The following is a 21,314-nucleotide window of genomic DNA, read 5'->3' on the forward strand; positions in this document are numbered from 1 at the left end:
TTGATAAAAGCTCCCCCAAACGTAAGATGTTCTATAATGTTTGCTCGTAAGTCTTTATCCGACCGACTCAGTTTAGGGATACAATTGTTGTGTGGTGCACGGCAACATCTAGGCCCCTTTCTGCAAAAAAAATTCAGATTGGAGGTTAAAACCACTTGTTCTAAACCTAACTTGGGGCCAAAAACCAAGCCCTGAGCTTAAAACTTGCCTAGATAGTGTGTGAATGCTAACCCTAACCCTACCTGGGGTGTCAACTGAGCATTTCGTCTATCTATATCTGAACTTCTTTCGGCACAGGATTTTGCCATATTTCCCAAACCAAAAAGAATCAATGGGAAACAGACAGGACCACAGATAGATGCACTTGCATTTGAATGACATTCAATAATGTTTGGTAACAACTTTTTATCCAACCGACTCAGTTCTACAATACAATTACCGCGTGGTGCAGTGCGCCATCAAGGCCCCAGAGAGTTTCTGAAAAAGACTTGTCAGATAGGACTAAAAAAACGGCTGGTCCTAAATGTCTAAGTGGTGTGGCAATGCTAACCATAACCAGAGCTGGGGTTTCAATTGCACAGTTCAAAAAGCAGTCTCTGAATCCCTCCACTCATCAGATTTGAAATGTTCCTCAAACCAAAACATATGCATGTAAAACAAACAAATCTAATGATAAAAACTCTTAGAAATTCATGAATTATTTTCCTACACAAGGAGCACTCATCAAATGCTTTAAAAAATAATTTAAAAAATTTAATTCAGAAAGTACTTGCATGTTATATCACATTGTCACATACAATACTATACAAAAAGAAGTCCACATAGAAAAATACTAATGAAATAACAAGCTTGCACTCAAAACAAAATTAAGCCTAGCTTCAGATATAGAAAGCAGAACTGTTTCTGAGAGAATGTTTTTGTCTTTGCCCATGATGGCTTCAACAGGAAACTAATGCCTGTTTCTTGCAAGTAAAGGGGTGGAGCATGTGCAGGGAAACAATGACGGAGTCAACACAGAAACAAAGACTTTTTCATTTCCTCCCACTGCACTACATGTTGCTCAGAACAACAATACAGTTGAAGAGAAAAGGCAATTTCATTATGCTTTAAAAAAAGTGACAATTTCTTTAAGTCTTCACAGTCATTGTCTCGGAAAACACTTGGCTTAACATTTAGTTATAATGAAGGTTTACAGTATGGAAAGCAGTAAAACAAGACAGCCGTGTCTGTAACATTCACATTTTATGCCTTCTAGGAATGGTGGTTGTGGATGACAGCGTCTAACAGTTGTTACCTTGTTGTGCTTGGAAGTCTTAATCAGTAACAAAGGTACAGCGTACAGAAAAAGGGTATGTGGATTTGTTTGTGCAGTGTTGCACGGTGATTTTGCATTCATGTAAGAGTGCACCACGTAAACCTAATAAACAATTATAGGTCCAGTTACAAAAACATGTTGGGAAGAAAGACCATATTTATAACAGCTTCAGTGCGTCGGTGAATTGCTGAGATGAACTCATAACTGCTATGAGTGGGTCTGTGCTGAGGCTCTTGAGATTTTTCCTGCTCTTTGCAAAAGAATTAACTGTTTCATTCCCTTCTTTCCTTATCCAATATCAACACTTCCTAAACCTTTTCCTTCTCTTCCCAGCTTTTGCTTTTCCATCACTTATTGTAACTGTACAACAGTTTATATTCATTCAACACCTCATAACTTTAAAAAGATTTAAAAAGTTGTTGCACTACAAAACCGTTACGATTTACAGATCAGGGCTACTCTATTTATGCCCTTTCCAATCCACACCAACACATACAACTGGCTTAATTGCTAGACTAATCCTGCTAATTAGCAATTAAATAATTAAGGAAATGAGTGCAATAAAATTGTGGGAAGGGCCACAGGTTAAATAACCTTCATACCTCCCTTTATAAATAAAACAGCAATGGGGGACAGCACATTAAATTCTTCCATTAACGCTGTAGAGAAAGCTACAGAAGTCTTCCTATGTTGGTAAGAAACTCCCCTAATGAACTGGAGAGTTAGGCTGCTCCAAAATAATCGTAATTGTGGGAAACGTGTCAAGACTTTTAAAAGCTGACAAAAACTTCCGAGACATACTGTGCTTATTTTTAAACCAAAGCACTGCAAATCTTCACAATAACCAAACCAAAACTTTATCTGTGAAAGTTTAATAATGGCACTAAACTGCTGTGGACATCTGGAGAAGCAGACTGCACTGACACGTCATGTTGAAGAGATGAAACCAAAAAAAGAAGAATGCTTCAAACTTAAAACAGAATTTGCAGGGTATATCATGGGATGATGGCCCATGATACGTTTTTATAAGCACATGCTGTTTCCGCCACACTTCAGTGGAAAGCGCACTTTTTCCATTTCCTGCTTCAGCTACAGGAAAATAGAGTTGTATCGTATTTAACTACCAAGGATAGCTTCCCTCAAGACCGCCTTCCAGCATCGTTCTGTGCAGAGTTCTGACTTCCTGTAACTCATCACAAACAGAACAAGTGTCCCACACTGAGTGATGAAGCTCTTTTAACTGTAGTTGTGAAGGTCCATGCACTTTGCGCATTAGGGGAGGAAAGAAAATCTCCCTTTGGTCAGATGGTACGGTGACGTAAGCAGACACTGTCCTCTTTTCTCACTTGCCAAGAAGCTGTTTCCTCTGCTGCTCCAACAAAGCCTCCAAGTGATCTGCTCTCTTCAGTGCAGCCTGCAGAAAGGACCAGAGAAAGATGGATATAACTGCCATAGTACCCAGATAAGGTTTGGAGGTTTCCATCCTGAAGAAATCTTAAGAAGCAGGTCTTTCTTTCCACTTTTCTGAACAGGATGCATTTAAGTGGTGGGAAACCCTTGATGGCAGCCCAACATTACCGTTTCCATTTGATCAACAATAGGTCAATTCCTTGTGATCTCATGAGATTTCCTGAATGTTATCAGGCATAAAATCTTAACTCATTGCAAATTATACCTGGCACTTGTGTTAGACTGAAAAAGATTGTGATGTTTATATTGAATGTAAATACTCAAACCGATCACATTCTGAATTAAGTTTAATTTTTCAAGATTGTTAAATGTTACTGAGGGACCTGCTCTCCACTTACTTCATGCTGCTTTCGCAAGTTATTGACAGTCTCCTCCTTCTTCAGGATGGCTGCCTTCACCCTACACAAAGAGAGACAGCACCTTAGTTACTGATAAATTAAAGCCACATGTGTCCCTCAGTCTCTGTTATAAAAATCATCATTATCAGGCAGAAATTCAGCTATCCAGAAAGCTTATTTACTGCCAGGGTACAGCATTTTTGTTTAAGAAAACAAATGTAAGAAATGTATAAATAAGCCATGACAGTGCTTAATCTTAAATGACCAATTACCTCTGATGCACTTCAGCCAACTCCTCCTCCTTCTCACGGGTCACCCGCTCCACCTCCAGCCGGTGCCGCGCCCTCGTCTCCGACACCTCCGTCTTCATCCGGCGGTTCTCCTCCTCTGTGGCAACCAGCCGGTCAGCGAACTCCTGCCGGATCACTTCGGCCAAGCTGCGCCTCTCTTCTGCCAGCTTGTCTCTGATCTACAATCCCAGGGGTTAGACCAAGCTGTTAATCAGGTTTACGAAGAGACATCTGCATAGTTTTCTGCACAGTAATTGAACAGCTATTTTCACCTATGCTTTTACTACAATCCCACTGTATTCTTTATTTAGCACTTGGTGCACCACAGAACGGCTTGATAAGGGGGTGAAAGCAACAGAAGCAGAGAAGGGGAAAAAGCGACGAAAAATAAGAGTAAAAGTTTTGAAAAAAAAAGAGGAAGACAGAGAGGACTGGTCAGAAGGGGAAAAAAACCCGAATAAGCAAAGTAAGAGGACAAATGGAGGAAAAAAATGTCATAGAAGAATGAAAGCAAGCAGACAAGGCAGGTATTGAATTAGATGCAAAGGGACAATGGAAATTCTGACCACGACTGCCTCCAGGCAATACCAATAGTGCCCCTACACCACCCTGAAACTATCTAGATCATGCAGCTCCAACCCTTCTTCTATACCTGGGTGATGTCTTGCACCTCCTGCTCTTTCTGCTGAAGGAGTCCCTGCAGGCGGATGACCTCTCCTTCCAGCTCCCCTAGACGCTTCTTCAGCTCGTTGTTCCTGTCCTGCAGGCTCCTCTCGGAGCGCTCAAGCTCCCGCAGCTCAGCCTCATATTTCTCCCGCGCGCGTTTCACCCTGGACACGCGAACACCATGGCGTCTGCATTAGCACAAACAAACACCTTCCCCCGGAAAGGCCAACAACTCTGGGATGGGAAATCTTTGTTTGATTGCACCAGATATAAAAGATGTGCTGGCCAAGGAAAGGGGAAGACAGGACTATGAAAATATACACAGTGATGGACATTTTCATTTATGGGTCAAAAACAATTTAAAGAAAATAAGGCCAGAATTTTACTGCACAGGATTAAAAAAAGTGCATCGATCAGAAAGCAAGGTTTGGCAGGTACCTTCAAAATTCAAATTCAAACAGCTGTATTGGCATGACTGTTAAATTACAGTGTTGCCAAAGCATATGCAGTACAATACAAGATCTAGCGACATCTACAATATAAACACCTCGCAGGACATTTACATACAACGTACAACACATAGCCTGTCTTAAAAATGTTCTGACTACTCCTCACATAGTGCCCGCTGCCAGTTCAGTTGAGCTCCCATCTCCCTCTCCCAGCAGGACTAGCGCTTTGAGATGCCACCTTTAAAGGTGCTACATAAAATAAAAATAAAGTTTATTAACTGCGAGTGTACAGCAGTGGGAATTCTAGGATTAGACTTGCTTTTGACTATGGGGAATAATGTGTGTCTAATCCCAGACACACATTCTCACGGTGCAGCAGAAAGTCCACCTCTCTGTTTCTTTTAGCTTTCTAACATGTAACTGATACTGCTCCTAAGGCATTCCTTTTTGTTAACTCCCACAGATTTCACAAGATCAATAATCTATCCCTTTGTTGTGCTCACCGGTTCTCAGCAGTTCTCTCACACTCCTCCCTGGCGCCACTGGTCTCCTCCTCCAGCCTTTGAATGGCCAACTCGATCTCTTTATCCCGCCCCCTGCGCACCTCCTCCTTCAGCTCACGTTCTCGGCTCAAAAGCCACGCCTCCTGCAGGGAGAGATGCCCAATGATACTACAAAGATTTTGGAGGGGTGAGGCTGTCATGAAAAACTTTTAGGCAAAAAATTCTCAGCTTTACACTGTTCCTTTAGGACTCCTTTTATATCTAATAGTTTTTGTATCTCTTCCATATCCTGCAAAATCTGGGCCCTTCTGTTCTTTAACAGTGTTCAAGACAAGTGAGTCCTATCTGTAAACACTGAAGTGCACATACTCTTTGTCTGATTGGTATAACTTAGGAAAAATAATTTTGAAATTCCTGTTTTACAGATTTTCACATATTTGAGCCGTTTAAAGAGAATTTAACCTATACAGGTGACAAGCACTAGGACCTATGAAAGACACCAGCTAGCATCTCAGCAAACAAATGTATTTTACTGTGTGATTAAATACTTCAGAAGTTCTAGAATCCAAAGTCAGTAATCTAGCAAACATCTCTCCCATATCTTAGAAGTCATTCAGCAACTATAATAAAAACCAAAACAATCACTTATAGCCTGATGTTTAAGTTCCCAGTCTATGTACTCCACAAAAGACCCAGCACAACCTAATAAAATATAAAGTACACCATAATAAAAGCCCCTGTTGCCACAGCAACACTTTTAATGTTTGGAGTTTGCATTACAATACTTCAAGCTTAAATACTGTACATAGGTCTAACTTATTTACATGGTTACCCAAACAGGATTACATGCTGAAGACTGCAGAAAACACAACTGGAGGCTTAAATGAAAAGGCACTGTAAAAAACCCAAAAGGGATTGTTATTTGAAAACACAAATCATAGAGGAAATTCAGCCAAAGACAGGGGTCCTGCTCGCTCACCTCCTTCTTCATGTAGTTCTCCTCCCAGGCCTGCTTCTCAATCTCCAGCCGCTCTTTCAGGGCTTTCATCTCGGCCTGAACAGACAGAGGCAAAGAAAAACAGGTTCAACAAAATGAGCATTAGAAATGGAGGGAACAAAAAAACATGATCTGTGGTAACATTATTCTTCCAGATGAAGAAAGCCAAAGCCACGGTACCTGGTGCCTCCTCTCCTGTTCGTCACGTGCCTTGTCAAACTCCTCTCGCAGCGCCCGTCCTGCCAGGGAGCTGTTTTCCTCCAGCTGCCTCCTCAGCTCCTCCAGTTCAGCACGTTGCCTACAGGGGGCAGCAGCAAAGTACAATTATCTTGCATTTAGTTTCTTAGGGCCTTCTTGCCGTCTCTATGCAGGCACGTTCAACTCGGCACTCGAAAAGCCAAGGTTTCTGGAGGTCTTCACTAGTCTCTTTGGAAAACTCAGAGGAACCCACTTCAGTAAACCAGATTTCTGGCTTCTAGTCAGTGTTGAATATGAATATGGGGAAGATGTAGGCATATGTTCTTCCATTTTCACTGACTTGAGCAATTAGAATATAGTAGCGTGTATTTCCAAGTTGTGCCGACATCCGTTCATGACAGACAAACAAGATCTGGCATCACAATGAATTTGTATTGCACAAATGGAAGTTGTCACCGAATAAAAACATTAAGGAACAGTAATTTAGAAGACAAATATTCTAAATATTTGCACATTCTGTACAGTACCACCCATGTCAGCCTTCCTCACCTGGAAGCTAGCTGTGCCAGTCTCTCCTTCTCCTCAGCCACCTCACTGTACAGACGCCTCCGCTGTTGCTGCAGGGACTGCTCCTCCTCCTGCAGCTGCTTTTCATACCTGCAGTGGGGCGTACTGGTTAGATCACTCACTTGCAAAGGCATCCCTTTGCAAATGTCTTGTTGCTTTGCAGCTGGTTTGACTAATCACACCAAAACAGTTCAGAGATCATGTGGGAAACTTACTTATGGGCCAAACCAGGGTAAGTTTCTTTCTGGAAAAATTGTTCTTCCTACAACAGGTTCAAGGTCTATTTTCTTTCTATGCGCTGGACATCTCTCTCTCTGTCTTCTCCCGCCCTGCGTGAACAGGTGTGCATGCTCTGCAGATTACGTGCTGACCTTTGCTTGGCAAGCTCCCTCTCTCTCTGGCACTGTTCATCCCTCTCCTTCTCGAGCTGCTGGCGGAGCTCCTCGCTCTGTCGCACGTATCTCTGGGCAGCTCGCTCATCTGCCTGCAACAGCTCGGCCTCATGGACGGCGCGCAGCTTCTTCAGTTCTTGCTTGTGCTTCGCTATTAGCTTTTGGATCTCTGGCTCCAGCCCTGCAGAACAGTAAGAAAATGCTACATCCATCCAGCTTCTTGTTACTTAAATGTTACTTACAGTTCATTAGTTGTGCAGTGCAACGGTTTCCACTGACTCTCACACCGTCTGCCTCAAAAACATAAATCCCCATTCTTTACTTTGTCCAGAAATGTAAAACCAGCATAGGTCTTAAAACCCTGAAGGCATAAATCGTTTAAAAAATGTTCTCAACTTGCTACAGAATGTGCCTTGTTTGTCAATTTTATTTTTGAGGTAAGTTTTGACCAGCTGTTAATCTTTTAATGGTTTGCAGCTTGATAGATCTTCTACGTCTTCGCAGCACACAGTGACACCTAGTGACCAGCAGTGCATGGGCTAGAGTCATATTGCTATGAACAGTTCTTCGACTTCATTAACCTTGGAGAAATTACAGAATGTAAACCCGTAATTAATCTGTAAATTAATTTTTATTAAACAGTGAAATAGCAAGGGAATACTGGACCATGTGGCTCTCAATTCAATGCACCCTACCCATTCATAAGCAGGAGTATTGTCAACTAAGAGCAATACTGCTACCTGATGTTTAGGGTTTCCTTTGTGTTCTTAAAATCTCAATCTACCTTTTCTAAGATAAATACTGCTCTGATATCACACCCAATTTTTCTTCTCCTGTAATCCCCAATTTAAATGTCATTAAATTCCTCAAGACCACACATAATGCAAAGCTTCAGACAAGAAGAGTTAACAAACTGTCAAAATCCAGAGCAGTAAGATTTCTCTATTGGTCTGCCCTCTTAGTGTTCTCTAGTCAATTAAATGCAAAAAGCTATAAATATCCCCAATCAACCAGCTCCCCACAGACAGAATTTAAACCAGTGGTCATCTTATGCAATGACTCGTCCTGCCAACAAATCAATGCTGAGAAACCACCAAGGACCATTCCCAATATGTTGACTGACCTTTTACTGTGATCTCTTTTATTTTCTTGGTTTTTTCATCAATCCACTTCTCTCTTCGTATCTTCTCGGTGGCGCTCATCAGCTCTTTCAGCTTTTTAATCTCCTGGGAGAATTTGAAAAGACAGGTAGAACAGACATCAGTAAGGAAAAAAAAACAGAATCAGCAATTAAAACACTCTCAGAAAGAGCCCCCTCTTGTAGGTAAAATGTAAATACTGTAGAAAAGATTAATGACATAGACATGCTTTTCCCAGGGAAGAAATGAAAACACTGCTGCTATTATAAACCATGGCTCCCAATGCCATGTTAGTTTTGATAACCCACAAGGCCTCACTACGGTGTCATGCAGGGTTAGACATGGATGAAACTGCTTCCATGATAAACGAACAGGCTGTTGACCGAGAACACTGAATGCAGCAGGGCATGTAGGCAAGGTTAGTGTCAGCACCACCAGCTCAAATCTGTCATACCATACATAATAACAGCAAACCATGCTTGAGTTTAAGTCCTTTTCATAACAAACTGCACCTATGTTAATTCTGCACTTATTAGAAGAAAATGCAACGATTGGTTTCAAAGTAAGTTTTCTCCCTTAAAGCCTCTAATCAATGGCACTCAGCAGGGAATGCCTTTGGAGTTGCATAACTGTTCAAAATAACCCGAGCCACCTTGTTCTATTGAACGATAAGACATCCTGCAAAGACCCTATAAAAATGCAGAGGAAGGAGAGAGCCACAACACTGCAAACAGTAAGAGACTATGATAAAAAAAATGTTTAGATGTACTACAAGTTTATTAAGCTGGAAAAAAATCCAACCACAACAAAGACTGTAACTAAGGTAAAACTCCTTAAGATGTATCTGTAAAAAAAAAAAAACAATACTAAACTTTAAATTAAGCTATTTGATCCATTAATTTCACATGCTGGTCTCCAGATTTGATGGCACAAGAAATGTACTAGATCCAGAGGTGACAGAAACACAAAGAGAAGTTGAAATGTTAGAATAAAGTTAGACTGATGAAAAAGTGTTACCTCACACAAGGGACCCAGAATGTGCCACACCTAGCCAGAAAAGAGAGCCAGAAATTGTAAGAAAAAAGGAGCACGTTTATAAAGCACCAAAAAAAGTTCAGCACAAAGACAATGCACAGAACCCACAGCTAAAATGAAACTGCAACAGAGAAAAAGGAAGGAAATGCCTGCAAGAAGGGAGCCCTATAATTCAACAGCACATTGAAAGGCAGACCACATGTGCTTCACTCAAAAACCTGCATCCTTAATTAAAAAGCATATTTTGTTACCCATAAACCACCAACTTAATCAATTCACCAATTTTTGAAACGCACACACTTTCACAGTCACACTCAAGCTTGCCCTCTAGTGCTCTCACCTGCACCTTCCCAGTCCACACGAAGGTACTTGAACTCACCAGGTCGTGCTGTTCCTGCATCTGGGCAATCTTCTTTGTGTACTTCTGGTCCACCTGCTTGAGCTCATTGATCACCCCCTCACAGCGTTCACTCAAAGCCTTCTTATCATCAATAAGCTGGGGGATAAGGAGAGGAGATCACCTGTGTGGCAGTAACATTAATACCATCTGCAGATCACATGCTGTCCATCTCCTGAAATTTCAATCCTGCATAGATCACTACATAGAACACTCTTGGATAAGTGAAGAACTGCCTCCTTATGTTGTCCATAAGGCAGACTTCCTTATCTCAGCATAAAACCAACCCACCTAATAAGTCTAGTTCAAAACTTTATTGCTGTAATAACTAGCTACATGGAATTTCATTTCTAATTGTTACTATCATACAATTATTACAATTCCTTAGTAATATCGTTCACTATTCTAAACTACAACTGTGAATCTCAACTTGATCAGCCTTGCTCCTCATTTTAGACTTTCTGTTCTGTGCAGATATCTATAATCCAATACTCTGCTAATCGAGGACTTTGGCCTCCAAAGTATCACCATATTCATATCCTGCCATACTGACATAATGTGCACATCACTGAATTTATTCTTAAATATCACTATGCTCCAACATTAAAACAAATGGACCAGGTACTCCACTGTACCTGGTCTATGAAGCCCAGGTGTCTCTGGATGGTGGCCTCATACTGCTCCTTCTGCAGCTGGAAGCTGCGATTCAGCTCCTTCTCTGTCTCCTTGGTATGACGAACTGTCAACTCTCGCTGCTGGGCCTGGGAGAGGTCATGCCAGGATTCACAAACCACACCTCACATTCAGTACATGAACTCAGTTGACTCATTTTTACAAAGTGCAGCAGGCATGTTCCTTGAGATAGATAGATATATATAAAACATACAAAGATTTTTAAATTAATCTTTTGCCTTTTTACTGCAATTCTAATCAGGACAAAGACAGGACAAAGGCTACCTTGGTGCTAGGGGACCCATCCAGAATTAACGTGCACAATCTACTTTTTAGTGTAATGTAGTGAAACTTTAAACCGCTTAAAGTTCGGTTTACTTTTTTCTACACTCAGTCTCAAGTTTTCTAACTTTAAACATATTTTTTCCAAGATATCAAAATACCACAATGTGTGGAGTTTTTTTATTTTTATTTCTGCCAAAGACCTCAGAAACTGGTATCAGGACTGGCTGACAAAAACAATTCCTCCTCAAAATTTTAAGAGCAGAAAGCAAAACTTAAAACAAATCCCAAATACTAAATTAAATTAGACTTTGATTAATTACTCAAAAAGAATGAGGAGATATAGGTCTGTACAGCACCAAGGTTGGGAATCACAGATCAGAGATCGGTGTTCATGATGGTCAATATTTAGTAAAAGGTGCCATTGGTCAGATATGCCTTCTATCCCTCCTTACCAGTCCTGTCTGCAGCATGTTGACGGTCCGTTTCTTCTCCTCCAGCTCCAGCTTCAGCCTCATCATGGAGCCTGTGACCTCTGCAGCTGTGGCTGAGGCCTGCTCCACCCCAGCGAGCTCCTCTTCAGAAAGCAACACCTGTGGAGAACAGGTTTGTGAGAGCATATCTTAGGTACTCTACAGTTCCCGGCGGGGAAGCAGATGGATTTTCTCCAAGACCACTGCCAGCGTCCCCCATATCACGGTCCTAGTTTACCTCGCGGTGTGATCCTGAAGTGACCGACCGTGGCCGCTCCTGCTCAGACTTCTCCATTTCATCCAAGAAGCTCATGATGCTCTGCAGCTTGGCCTCTGACAGCAGAGCGCCCCCATCAGGTAGGGCAGCAGGCTGACTCAGCTTGCCATGGCGTTCCAAATTGTCTAGTGTCAGGGAGTTGTCTACATCCTGAGAGAGGACAGGGGAGGTTAGGAAGACCTATTGTGCCTGAAGATGAATACTTTATTCAATATGTTCATCCCCAGGGGACAATAAAAAAACATTATATGAGGGAATGAGGATTATTATGAGAATTATATGTATCACACATATATTTATATTATAAGAATTAGTTGATTACATGAGGATACACTGGTGCACCTCTCACATTATAATAGTGTTTTTGTGCCCCCGGAGTCTCACCTCATCAATCCAGGAGTACTTGTCCTTCCTGTAGCTCTTGGGCTCGGGCAGTTTCTCAGGCTCCTCTTCCAGCAGTTTGAGAGTGTCCAGGAGGTCATTCAATGTGGTTTTAGACTGGGCTATGCTTGATGGTGCCCCCTGTTGCGGCTCCTCTTGGCTCATTCTTTTATGTAAAAGTTCCTGCCGAGAGTACAGCCAACACTGTCTTAGTTACTTGGCATGTTAACACCCACAGAAATATAAGGGTTCTGAGATGTTCTGAAGTTTTGTTTGGACTCAGCAAAAAGTAAAAGAAAGTGTTAATGCTAATAGATCTGTATATGCTGCAGATCTAGTAATAGGAAAATATTTTTGCACATCTGCTTTAAAGAAAACTTAAAAAGTTAATATCATCAAACCATTTACAGTACTTTCTATATCAACACCATTGTATCTTAACAGTAATGTAAGCATCAGTACTAAAGCCAGACAACGTATTTCAGTAGAGGGGTAATCGATAAGGTGACAGTGCAGAGGGGTACCTGTGAGCACTGAGACCCTCTTCCGGGGGAGTCTGTAGGGGATCCAGCTCGCAGGTTGGAAATGTCATCGAGTTCAGCTGAAACATTCACATTGGCATCTGTAAGAGAAATTTACAAAAAAGAGTTCATCTGGGGATTCTTTCGTGATGTAAAAATCAAATTACTGGAGCTGAATTTAGCAGAAAAGAAGGCAAAGTCAGAATGACATTAAATTCAAAGCTTTTATACTAACAATCACAGTAAACGTACACTAGGATCTTGAAGGCATATGGTATTAGTGCCTTTTAAGATTAAAATGCCAGTATATAGATTATTCGGCTGATAATACACCAATCAGAATTCCCAAATCTCTAGAAAACACTATTAGCCCAACATGATTCTCCTGCCTTTACCATGGCTTGTGAACAGCATGGCTTGTGAACTGGAACCCTCCGCCCCTCACCTGTGTTTTTTGTCTTGATGTCGCTGGCTGAGCTGCTGCTCCTGTTGCTAGGAGACGTCTTTGTGGGCTTCTTTCGGCCCACCTTTCCACTCTGCCTCATAGCCTCAAGCTCCTCCTCTGCCACACGCTGGGCCTCTGCAGCCCGCTGAGCGCGTTTCTGCTGCAGCTCCTGCACAAGACGCACAAATCGTTACACAGACCAGTTCCACTAGGGTTGCAACTGAAGCTCTAGCTGCTAACAGTAAAAACTGAAGAATGCGTGTTCTAACACATGTGGACTCCCGTTTTCTTTGCTTTTAGAAATCAAACCTGAAGAACTCCATGTGAAAGGAGTACAGAGAGCTATTCCTACAGCTGAGTCACGCTGTACCTGTATAGCAGCTCGCCTGGCCAATCGAGCCTTCTCCTGCCGAATTTGTTTCCGGTCTTCCTCTTTCTTCTTTTCCTGGGTCTTCCCTTCCTCTGCCTTCTGTTCCCTTTCCTGCGAGATAATAAAGCAAAGCAGAAAAGTGAACAAGATATTAGGATCCATCATAATTCATTAAACATTTGAAGGTCAATCATAACCTTATGCAAACAAAATTGTATCCACAGAAATAAACTCCTTTCAGTTACTTCCACAGAGATGGAAGTGAAGTGGAAAGTTTCCCAGACCACAAACCAAAGTTTTGAAACTTGTGAAACCAGATATGAATAAAACTGCTTTCTATTCTATTTTAAGAATTTACTTTAAGTACATTTACTGTACATTTTCACTTATTTGAGTCTGGAATCCATACACCTTGCTTTGCAGCTTATAACTGTTTGTAACAATTGTTGTACACTGTTTGAAGATCTGCTAGACTGTATTATCTCCTACAAAACAGTTTGTGTTCCTGTAATTTATTGAACATTTCAGATACAAGCTCATGTAGTGAGCTTACTGTAATGCCTTACAACAGTAACCTTAGACATAAGACAATGCTCTTATGTGCAGAGGTTAAGGCACTTCACACAGCAATATTAATGCCATAGGCACAACCAGCATCTCAGCTAGCCCGTGCATCTGAATCAAGAGCCAAGCAAAACTCAGATTAAACAGTGAAGCGTACCCTTTTCTTGGTGGCAAGAAGCCGTTTCAATGCCGCCTCACCCGCGCGCTGCCTCTGCACATGTCGTCGGTACCAACGCTGGATGGTCACCGCTGCATGGTTCACCTGTTGGATAAACCTGGTGACATCACAGACAGGCAGGCAAGGCGTCAGTACATTTCTCACTCTGCAACTCAACAAGAACCCTTATCAAAAGGAAGTGAGCTAGATTTAGCACTCCGATATTAATCCCACTGAAGTACATCAGTCAGATAGTTGACCAAGTTTGAGAAGCGGACAGGTGTTGGGTAAAGTTTATTGGGTGAGGTTTATTATTCTACTGGCAATCCAGAACATTGGTCTTCTAGATGTAAAGATTCTCAAGTAATTCTGTTTTACTCACCAAGCAAACAGCATTTACACTGTAAGCAGTGTAACTATATATATTTACTCAAATACATTTATCTCATACTTAATTGCTGCTTTAGTCTTGATTCTTGCCAACTTCAAGAATACACCTGTATTATACAAAGTGAAAGAATACCTAAAACAGATTCAAGGGACACCATAATTGCCACAAGACGTGCAGCACCATCATGGCTGGCAGCAATTATTTGGTAGCTCTGAGGTTGACTGACTTCACCTTTCAGCCTCCTCCTCCGTCACCTCCTGTCTCCTCAGGTGGGTGGGGCTGCTGAGTGCCATGTTGTTATTGGTGGAGAAGTTCTTCTGGGACTTGGTCAAGGACCCATTCTCAAGACTGCCCTCATCATGGACTGTGGCCTTGATAATATTACTGATGTAAACACCAGGGAGACAGATGGCGTTATTGTACAAAACACTGCAGCAGACAGGATGAAAATCTTGGCAGACTAACTCCAGCAGTTTAGGGGGATGATGCAATCTAATTGCATTGTTACAAAATAAAGGGATTACCTGGCACAAGATGTACAACCATGGTTAGCTTGTGTTTACCAATTTATTGTCCCTCATTTTTGTTGCTTAATCAACAATTTACACTTCAACCTGACTCACATGATATATACAATGGTTACTCAATAGAATTGTAAACACAATTTCAATATGCCTGTTAAGGTTTTCTTAAAAGTTCACAAAGACATAGAAGATAAGAAGTATGTGGGCTTCCATTTTCTCAGGAATAATTCTAGAGAAGTCTGTAGGGACATGCGAGGGAGATAATGCAACTCACTTGAGGGATGGCTTCTGGTTGGAGCTCTTTGGGGTGAATGTCTTGTCAGAGTGGTTATTGTGGAGGATTGTGGTAACAGAGTTCCCCACTGCTGCTTTGTTGCTCCTGAACCAGTGAGAGGGAAGAAAAAAAAGCCTCAGATAAATGCCAAAAAAAAGGGTGTGGCAAGAATTTTACACCATGCTGTGTAAATGATAAACACTGGCACCAGCTCTCTGAGAACATGGAAAAGGTCCAAGCATAAGTGAATGTTACACAAATTAATGAAATGGACAACTGAATTATTTTATTCACCTATTATTTTATTAAATGAGAATGAGGAGCACGTTTACACCTGACTGGCACAGAAGCAGCTCTGACCTGTTGTTGGCTGTGAAGTTGGCAGCCAGAGCGATACCAGCCTCTCTCTTCTTCATGCCCACAGGCGAGTCCACGGTGCTGGTACTGCGAGCACTGCCAGGTGTAGGGAAGGCTCGAGGCTGGTCATCCTAGAACAGAGAAAACAGCACACCACATTAATATTTAAGACTATGAAGAAGAGGCACAGTAATGTATGTGGGTGACATATACAGTATAACGAGAAAAAAGACACTTTAAATGTACAGTACAAGATTACATAACTTTTAGTACACAATTAACCTGTTACCATTCGAAATCGAGAAGAAATATCAGTAATGTTTTGCGTTTTGCATTAATGACGAAAAACACAATCCTTGCAGGATTCATAATGTGCTTTTTCCCCCCACAGAACTTTGGTCTGGATTCCAGTGTTATTTGGATTACCAAGATGTTCCAAGTGGTGCGGTCTGGGGAGGCTTTGCTGAGGCTGGCAAGCTTCCTTCTGCCATCTGAACTGCTGTCAAACAAAGCCAGGAAATCATCCGACTGGTCCTCACTGCAACACACCACAATAACACATCTGCCTTAAGAAAGTGTTCAGTTTTGTTATGTGTTGCAATTTAAAAGTAAGATCAACAAACTGATCTCCGAGACAGATTTAACTAGCTTTTACTTTTCACATTTGACATTTGATGCCTATAATTAATAGAAATTCCCTGATCTGCAGTGATTTTAAGCAATACTTAACATACTGTAATATAACTTAATTTACACTCCCTAAACTCTCAATTTCATAATGTTATACTAAGGTCTCAGTTTCATAATGTTAATAATAATATTTCATCATACTATTTCATAATAATATCTGTAATCTATATAATAATATGAGCTTGAAGGGAAAGAGACGTTTAAATAACCTGAAAGGGAATTCTAAGAAAAAGCTTGAATTCAAATGCATAAACACATTCAGATACATATAAATCTTATGATGATTCCTTCTGGCATTTTACCATGTGGTGCTTCTTTTTACATGTACATTGCAAATCAGAGCATACATACATACTCTGCTTACCTTTTACTCAACATTCAAATTTTGCCTCTCTTTGAATCCGAATGAATGCAGATACATGCCCCCCGCCCCCAAAACAGAACAGTCGTTCCTATAGCATCTGTGCTGGCGCCTATACTCACTAAGCCAGCTGGCTCTCTAAAAAGGAATTCAACAGCACTGACTGAAAAAACACATTCCTTTGCATTTAACTTTACAATAAAGTGAAGAAACAGGGATTTTCCTCAATTTAAGCCCCCTGTTCTTTGGCCCCAGGAGATTTCAGGACCAGAGGCAGCTGCTGGACAATGAGGCCCTTGCATGCACAAACTTACCCGTTCAATTTGCATCCTTTCATCAAACTTAACTCTAACCCTCCCCCTCTAGGTTCATACAATACATGTTGCTGCCCAGGGCTTGCTCCCTGACAACAGTCCCCAGTCAGCCCTTTATACACAGCCAAGCTCCTCAATGGCTATTGTCCTTGCAAAGGGGAATCTGTCTGACTGCAGCACCAGCTGTTGCCGTTGGAGGACAAACTCCAGTCAAAGGATCAACTGGAAAGCCTAGATCCACATTTCAGGCTATGGATGGCTCAGCATTTTGAACCCTCCCTGGCTCCCACACACATTCCTACTCAGCAAAGAATCCTAGGCTCCAAAGTCAATCCACACACTCCTGCCTTCTGCATTTAAATCTGCCTGGGCTTGCTTGAGGCACTACTAAGTGTCACTTCAGAAACCGAAAACAAACTGCTAAAAATTTCAACCAGAACGTCAACACAACTAAAAACACCCAAGTGGAAAACAAAAGCTTTTCGATGAGCAAAAACTTTGACTCCACCAGTCATGTGGCTGTACCTATCTCAGACAACCGCCAATTTGAACCCCATATCTAAATCCTGTGACAAATTAAAGAACCAGTCCATGCAAACTTTGTCAATGAACCAACAGAAGATCCAGGATTGGTCAGCACCAAGGAAAGTTTTAAATAATCTACATTGATGCTCCTATATTTGGCTCCAAAGGAACTGGATTGTTCTACTAGACGTGCAGCACCTGATTGAGAGAACACGTTCAAAAACAAAAAGTTAAAGACTGCGAGGGCTGGTTGCAGGGAGGAAGCAAACTTCCTCTGGAAGAATGTACCTGACAGAGGTGTTGGGTCTTTGGTTGACTTGGGTAGTGCTGTTAGATCTGCGCAGGTTCTTAATGGAGCGAGTGCTAGCCAGTCCAGCCTCAGTCTGGAAAGAGAGGTAACAACAAGCTGATGGGGTTCTTGGAACTTTTGGTTAATTCTGCATTGCGCTCCAGCGCTTCCCGACACACTGGCCTGTTCCTCACCAGGGCATTGCGCTTGCCCTTGCTGTCGCAGGCGAGGGAGACGGAGCGGGAGAAGTGCTTGGCTTGGAAGGCACTGCTGGGCCGGCGGGACACAGAGAGCTGAGAACCAGTGAGGCTGAGATCCAGCACGTCGCCTGCACCCACAGAGGCATTACCAGGTAGAGATGGGGGGCTGCGGGCAGTGTGCATCCTCACACACCTGCACAGATACAAAAACAGGCCAGGGCCACTCAACAAGTCTGCCTTTTATCTCAGACAAAAACGTGTGTAACTCTAAACAAAGTGCCTGTTCAACCGGCCAACACAAACACAACCTGACCCATTACACTTATAGACTTGGCATTCTATTGCATTCTGCAACAACTTATACCTTGGGGGAAAATTAATTGTGAACTTTAAAAATAAATGCAATAAAACAAGCCAAAATCCTATTTTTCAGTCTTAGATTTTCAGTTGTAAAAAGCTCAAATGTTAGTCACGTAACAAAGGAGCAATATGCTATACATTGTACCCTGCTTCTCTTAAACAGAAGGCTCAAGTATCCCTTTAAACAAAATGTTTTTTCCTCATTGCACCGTTACCCATAGCAACTAGCACTCTAGACACTGCCTGTGAGAATGTGAGGCTCTCATAAATGCTCAGAGAAAATGGGCATCAATTCTAGGATTAAATGTCAGCTAATATTTTAATGCATTTTAATGCAATTTAAAAAGTCCTCCCTGAAACAGCATCATCCACCTTGACTGCACCTAAATAAATAATTTTAACTTGTAACCAAAGCACTAAGCATTCAGGCAACAGTGTTAAAGAGATATTATTGCTGCTAATTCAGTGTGGCAGAGCAATCTAAGGGAATCAATAGAAAAGCAAAACAAGACATCAAGACTTGAATCTAAAGATGTTCCTTTAGAATTTCTAAATCCTAATGCAACACCACCCTATGTGAGACCCTTTCCACCACAGTGCAGTCACACAACCAGTATATTGATTGTTAATTATTGATTGTCAGTTATCTGGAATAAGATAGATGACAGCTATAGCTTGATTTAATTTCACAGTGTTGAGGAATGGAAGATCTCCAACATGAGGTGCTCTGATGTACAAAACGTGCAAAATAGTTCATTTTGTAAGATTTTCCAGCTGAAACATAAGGCATTTAACTGTCACTCCAGGCCAACACTTAATCTGAGATCTGCAGGTTTAGTTTTAAGTTTAGTTTTTTTTTTATTCCACCTGAAACAAGGCTGCACACGTTGGGTGACAGAACCTTCCCCTGTGCAACACCACAGTACCGGAACCTGCTGCCCACATTCATTAGAGACTCTGCAACTGTGGACATTTTTAAATCTTGATTTGCTACAGTATATACATTTTTTGTTATGTTTACAGTGTATTTTTTTTACTTCTGTTATGCATATCACGTATGTAATATTGCACACTGCTTTTAGTTTTTTTTTTTAAATTGCATGTAAACTCTTAGTTTTTATAAGCATTGAACATCTTACAGTCACTGACATCCACACAAGCTCACGCTTGTTTTCTTAACATTTCTCATTGCAAAACTACAAACCGTAGCTGATTCACGTGAACTTATATTCTGGGCATTGCAGCTGCCAAAATGGGGGCCTGCATATGCAGAGGCATATTTCCACATACTGGTTTGAACTGATCTTCCTCTACAAATTGGTGCTTGCCTTAGATCTTGTATAGGCAATTAGACTAGCAAAACAGATTCCAAATGTGGGTGTATGGCTTCTGGACCTCATTGCCAATACCTTGAAGATGCCAATGATGTCTGTTCCAGGAAGGCAGAACATTTGGAGGAAATGGTAAAATTGTCAGTGATGGGCTATTGGAGAGAAAGAGGATGGAAACAAGAGATAGCTAGGCTAATTCCCATGCATTTCCAAGCCTGGCCGCATGCCATTACAGAAATGCCACACAATCCCCCATATCTTTAACAGAACATGTATTGACAAACAGAAGGCTGTTCGCTTTTTAGAGTCATTAGAAATTAAAAAAAAACAACCATTATAATTCTAGAAATGCAGTGTTACATTACTGTTATTCTGTCAGAAAAGAAAGAAACATTAAAATGTCCAGCAATATACAGACAGACGGTCAAAAGAATCACACTATTAGAAGCTAAAAACCTGCCACCATTCAGAAGTTACACTACAGAGTAAGTTCAGGCGATGTTTTGAGGTTGCTGTTCAAGAACTGCCTTGAACACAGGCCGAGATCAATTAGCTTCCACTATCCTAAAACGTGTATGTGATACTGCACAATGGTGAAGTAACACATACTTTACAGGTTATTCGTACAATATCAGTTTACCATTTGTTCTAAGAGCAGATAATGGCAACAAACTAAATACATGTGCGTGTGAAAAAACAGGCGTAAAGAAATTTTAAAAAATGCCTTAGGACGGCGGCAGACGTATACTACAACATACCCTGGCTATAATACATAAAACAAAATACAAATTAAAGTTTAATATCTTACCTTGTCCAGGTCTCAAAAGCAGGCAGCGAGGAAATCGTAGATTTGGCTGACAGGTATAAAAAAACTGTACAACTGTTGCAATAACAATTCAGTAACTACACAATAGTGCTACTCTGACCTCCCCCCAAAAAAATCATTACCTTTTTTTAAGAAAGGGTGAGGGGTTTAGAAAATTAATCTATGATTAAGATTCGGTTAAGAAAACCGAGACGAAATCTGATAGCTCTTTACAAAGCGCAAATACGTTAAATTCTTCCAAGCATGAAAAAAATTAAGGTCAACATAAAACGCCTGGCATCATTCGCAATTAAAAACACAACGTACTGTATACATCTTAAACATAAAGTATTTTCCTTTCGGTGATAGCAGTAGGGGCTGAAAACAACGGCACACTACGTGATTCTGATAGATCAAAAACAATGCTAAAACAGTTTTCTCTCATTAGGCTGATCTCTTGCCACGTTTAACTACCTTGCGCATTAGACCACAGACCACTATAAACAACCACTTCTCTCAAACATTACAACAAAACAACTGGAAAAGTTTAAGACACCCCATGTCAACCCCACCAACACCAGAAAAAAAACTATTGCAACCGACAACGAAGCATAACATTCTCTGTAGCAACCAGCAAACAGTGGAGCCCCGCCTACTACATGTTGGGATTGGCAAACGCACAACCCCAGCTTCTGGATTCCGACGCTCTGATAGGTTAATTGGACTGCCTGTTATAGGAACGGGAGATATTTGGGCGTGTTCAGTTCTGAAGGTTGGTTGAAGCTGCAGAAGAAGGGGTGTGGCATAAAGTGAGGCAGATGTCCTCGAGACAGGCAATGCTTTTTTGGATAAAGGGGAATATTATACCTACTTACAGTATGTAGATGGACAGACTGTTGTAACTTAAAATGATTTGGGGTGTGAGAAAGTAGTGGCTTTTTAACTTTCTTAAAAGCATGTAGATCAAGGGGATATTATTTTCTTATCATTTATTT

General features: G+C 41.3%; 1 protein-coding gene across 6 annotated transcripts; it reads right to left on the minus strand.

Moving 5' to 3' along the window:
• Positions 1-728: 728 nt before the first annotated feature.
• On the minus strand, positions 729-20,963 carry cep131 (centrosomal protein 131). 6 transcript variants are annotated; one of them, XM_088599907.1, is made up of 28 exons: positions 20,323-20,962; positions 19,593-19,612; positions 17,818-18,016; positions 17,623-17,717; positions 15,871-15,982; positions 15,448-15,575; positions 15,088-15,192; positions 14,521-14,673; positions 13,899-14,016; positions 13,178-13,288; positions 12,808-12,976; positions 12,366-12,463; positions 11,845-12,027; positions 11,422-11,610; positions 11,166-11,303; positions 10,392-10,517; positions 9,739-9,855; positions 9,342-9,371; positions 8,309-8,411; positions 7,165-7,366; positions 6,776-6,883; positions 6,209-6,326; positions 6,011-6,085; positions 5,032-5,174; positions 4,066-4,243; positions 3,396-3,592; positions 3,124-3,184; positions 729-2,729 (listed from the first exon to the last, which is right to left on the minus strand). In XM_088599907.1, the coding sequence occupies exons 3-28, from the start codon at positions 18,004-18,006 to the stop codon at positions 2,658-2,660; spliced, it is 3,318 nt and encodes a 1,105-aa protein (XP_088456033.1). In that variant the 5' UTR covers positions 18,007-18,016; positions 19,593-19,612; positions 20,323-20,962; the 3' UTR covers positions 729-2,657. The 6 variants fall into 6 exon arrangements, with proteins under 6 accessions (XP_088456033.1, XP_088456032.1, XP_088456031.1 ...); XM_088599906.1 differs by having other exon boundaries at positions 19,593-19,666; XM_088599905.1 differs by lacking the exon at positions 19,593-19,612.
• Between the last annotated feature and the right edge of the window lie 351 nt (positions 20,964-21,314).

The sequence above is a fragment of the Lepisosteus platostomus genome, chromosome 11 (genome assembly GCF_059453375.1).
Source record: "Lepisosteus platostomus isolate fLepPlt1 chromosome 11, fLepPlt1.hap1, whole genome shotgun sequence".
Taxonomy (NCBI): domain Eukaryota; kingdom Metazoa; phylum Chordata; class Actinopteri; order Semionotiformes; family Lepisosteidae; genus Lepisosteus; species Lepisosteus platostomus.

Excerpts from the sequence above, each read along its gene's own strand:
- cep131 (XM_088599905.1), bottom strand. The coding sequence starts at position 18,006 with ATGCACACTGCCCGCAGCCCCCCATCTCTACCTGGTAATGCCTCTGTG. Across the intron at positions 12,977-13,177 it reads CCAGGCGAGCTGCTATACAG|GAGCTGCAGCAGAAACGCGC; the intron begins GTACAGCGTGAC and ends CGTCTTGTGCAG. Across the intron at positions 5,175-6,010 it reads AGAACTACATGAAGAAGGAG|GAGGCGTGGCTTTTGAGCCG; the intron begins GTGAGCGAGCAG and ends CTCTCCCTGCAG.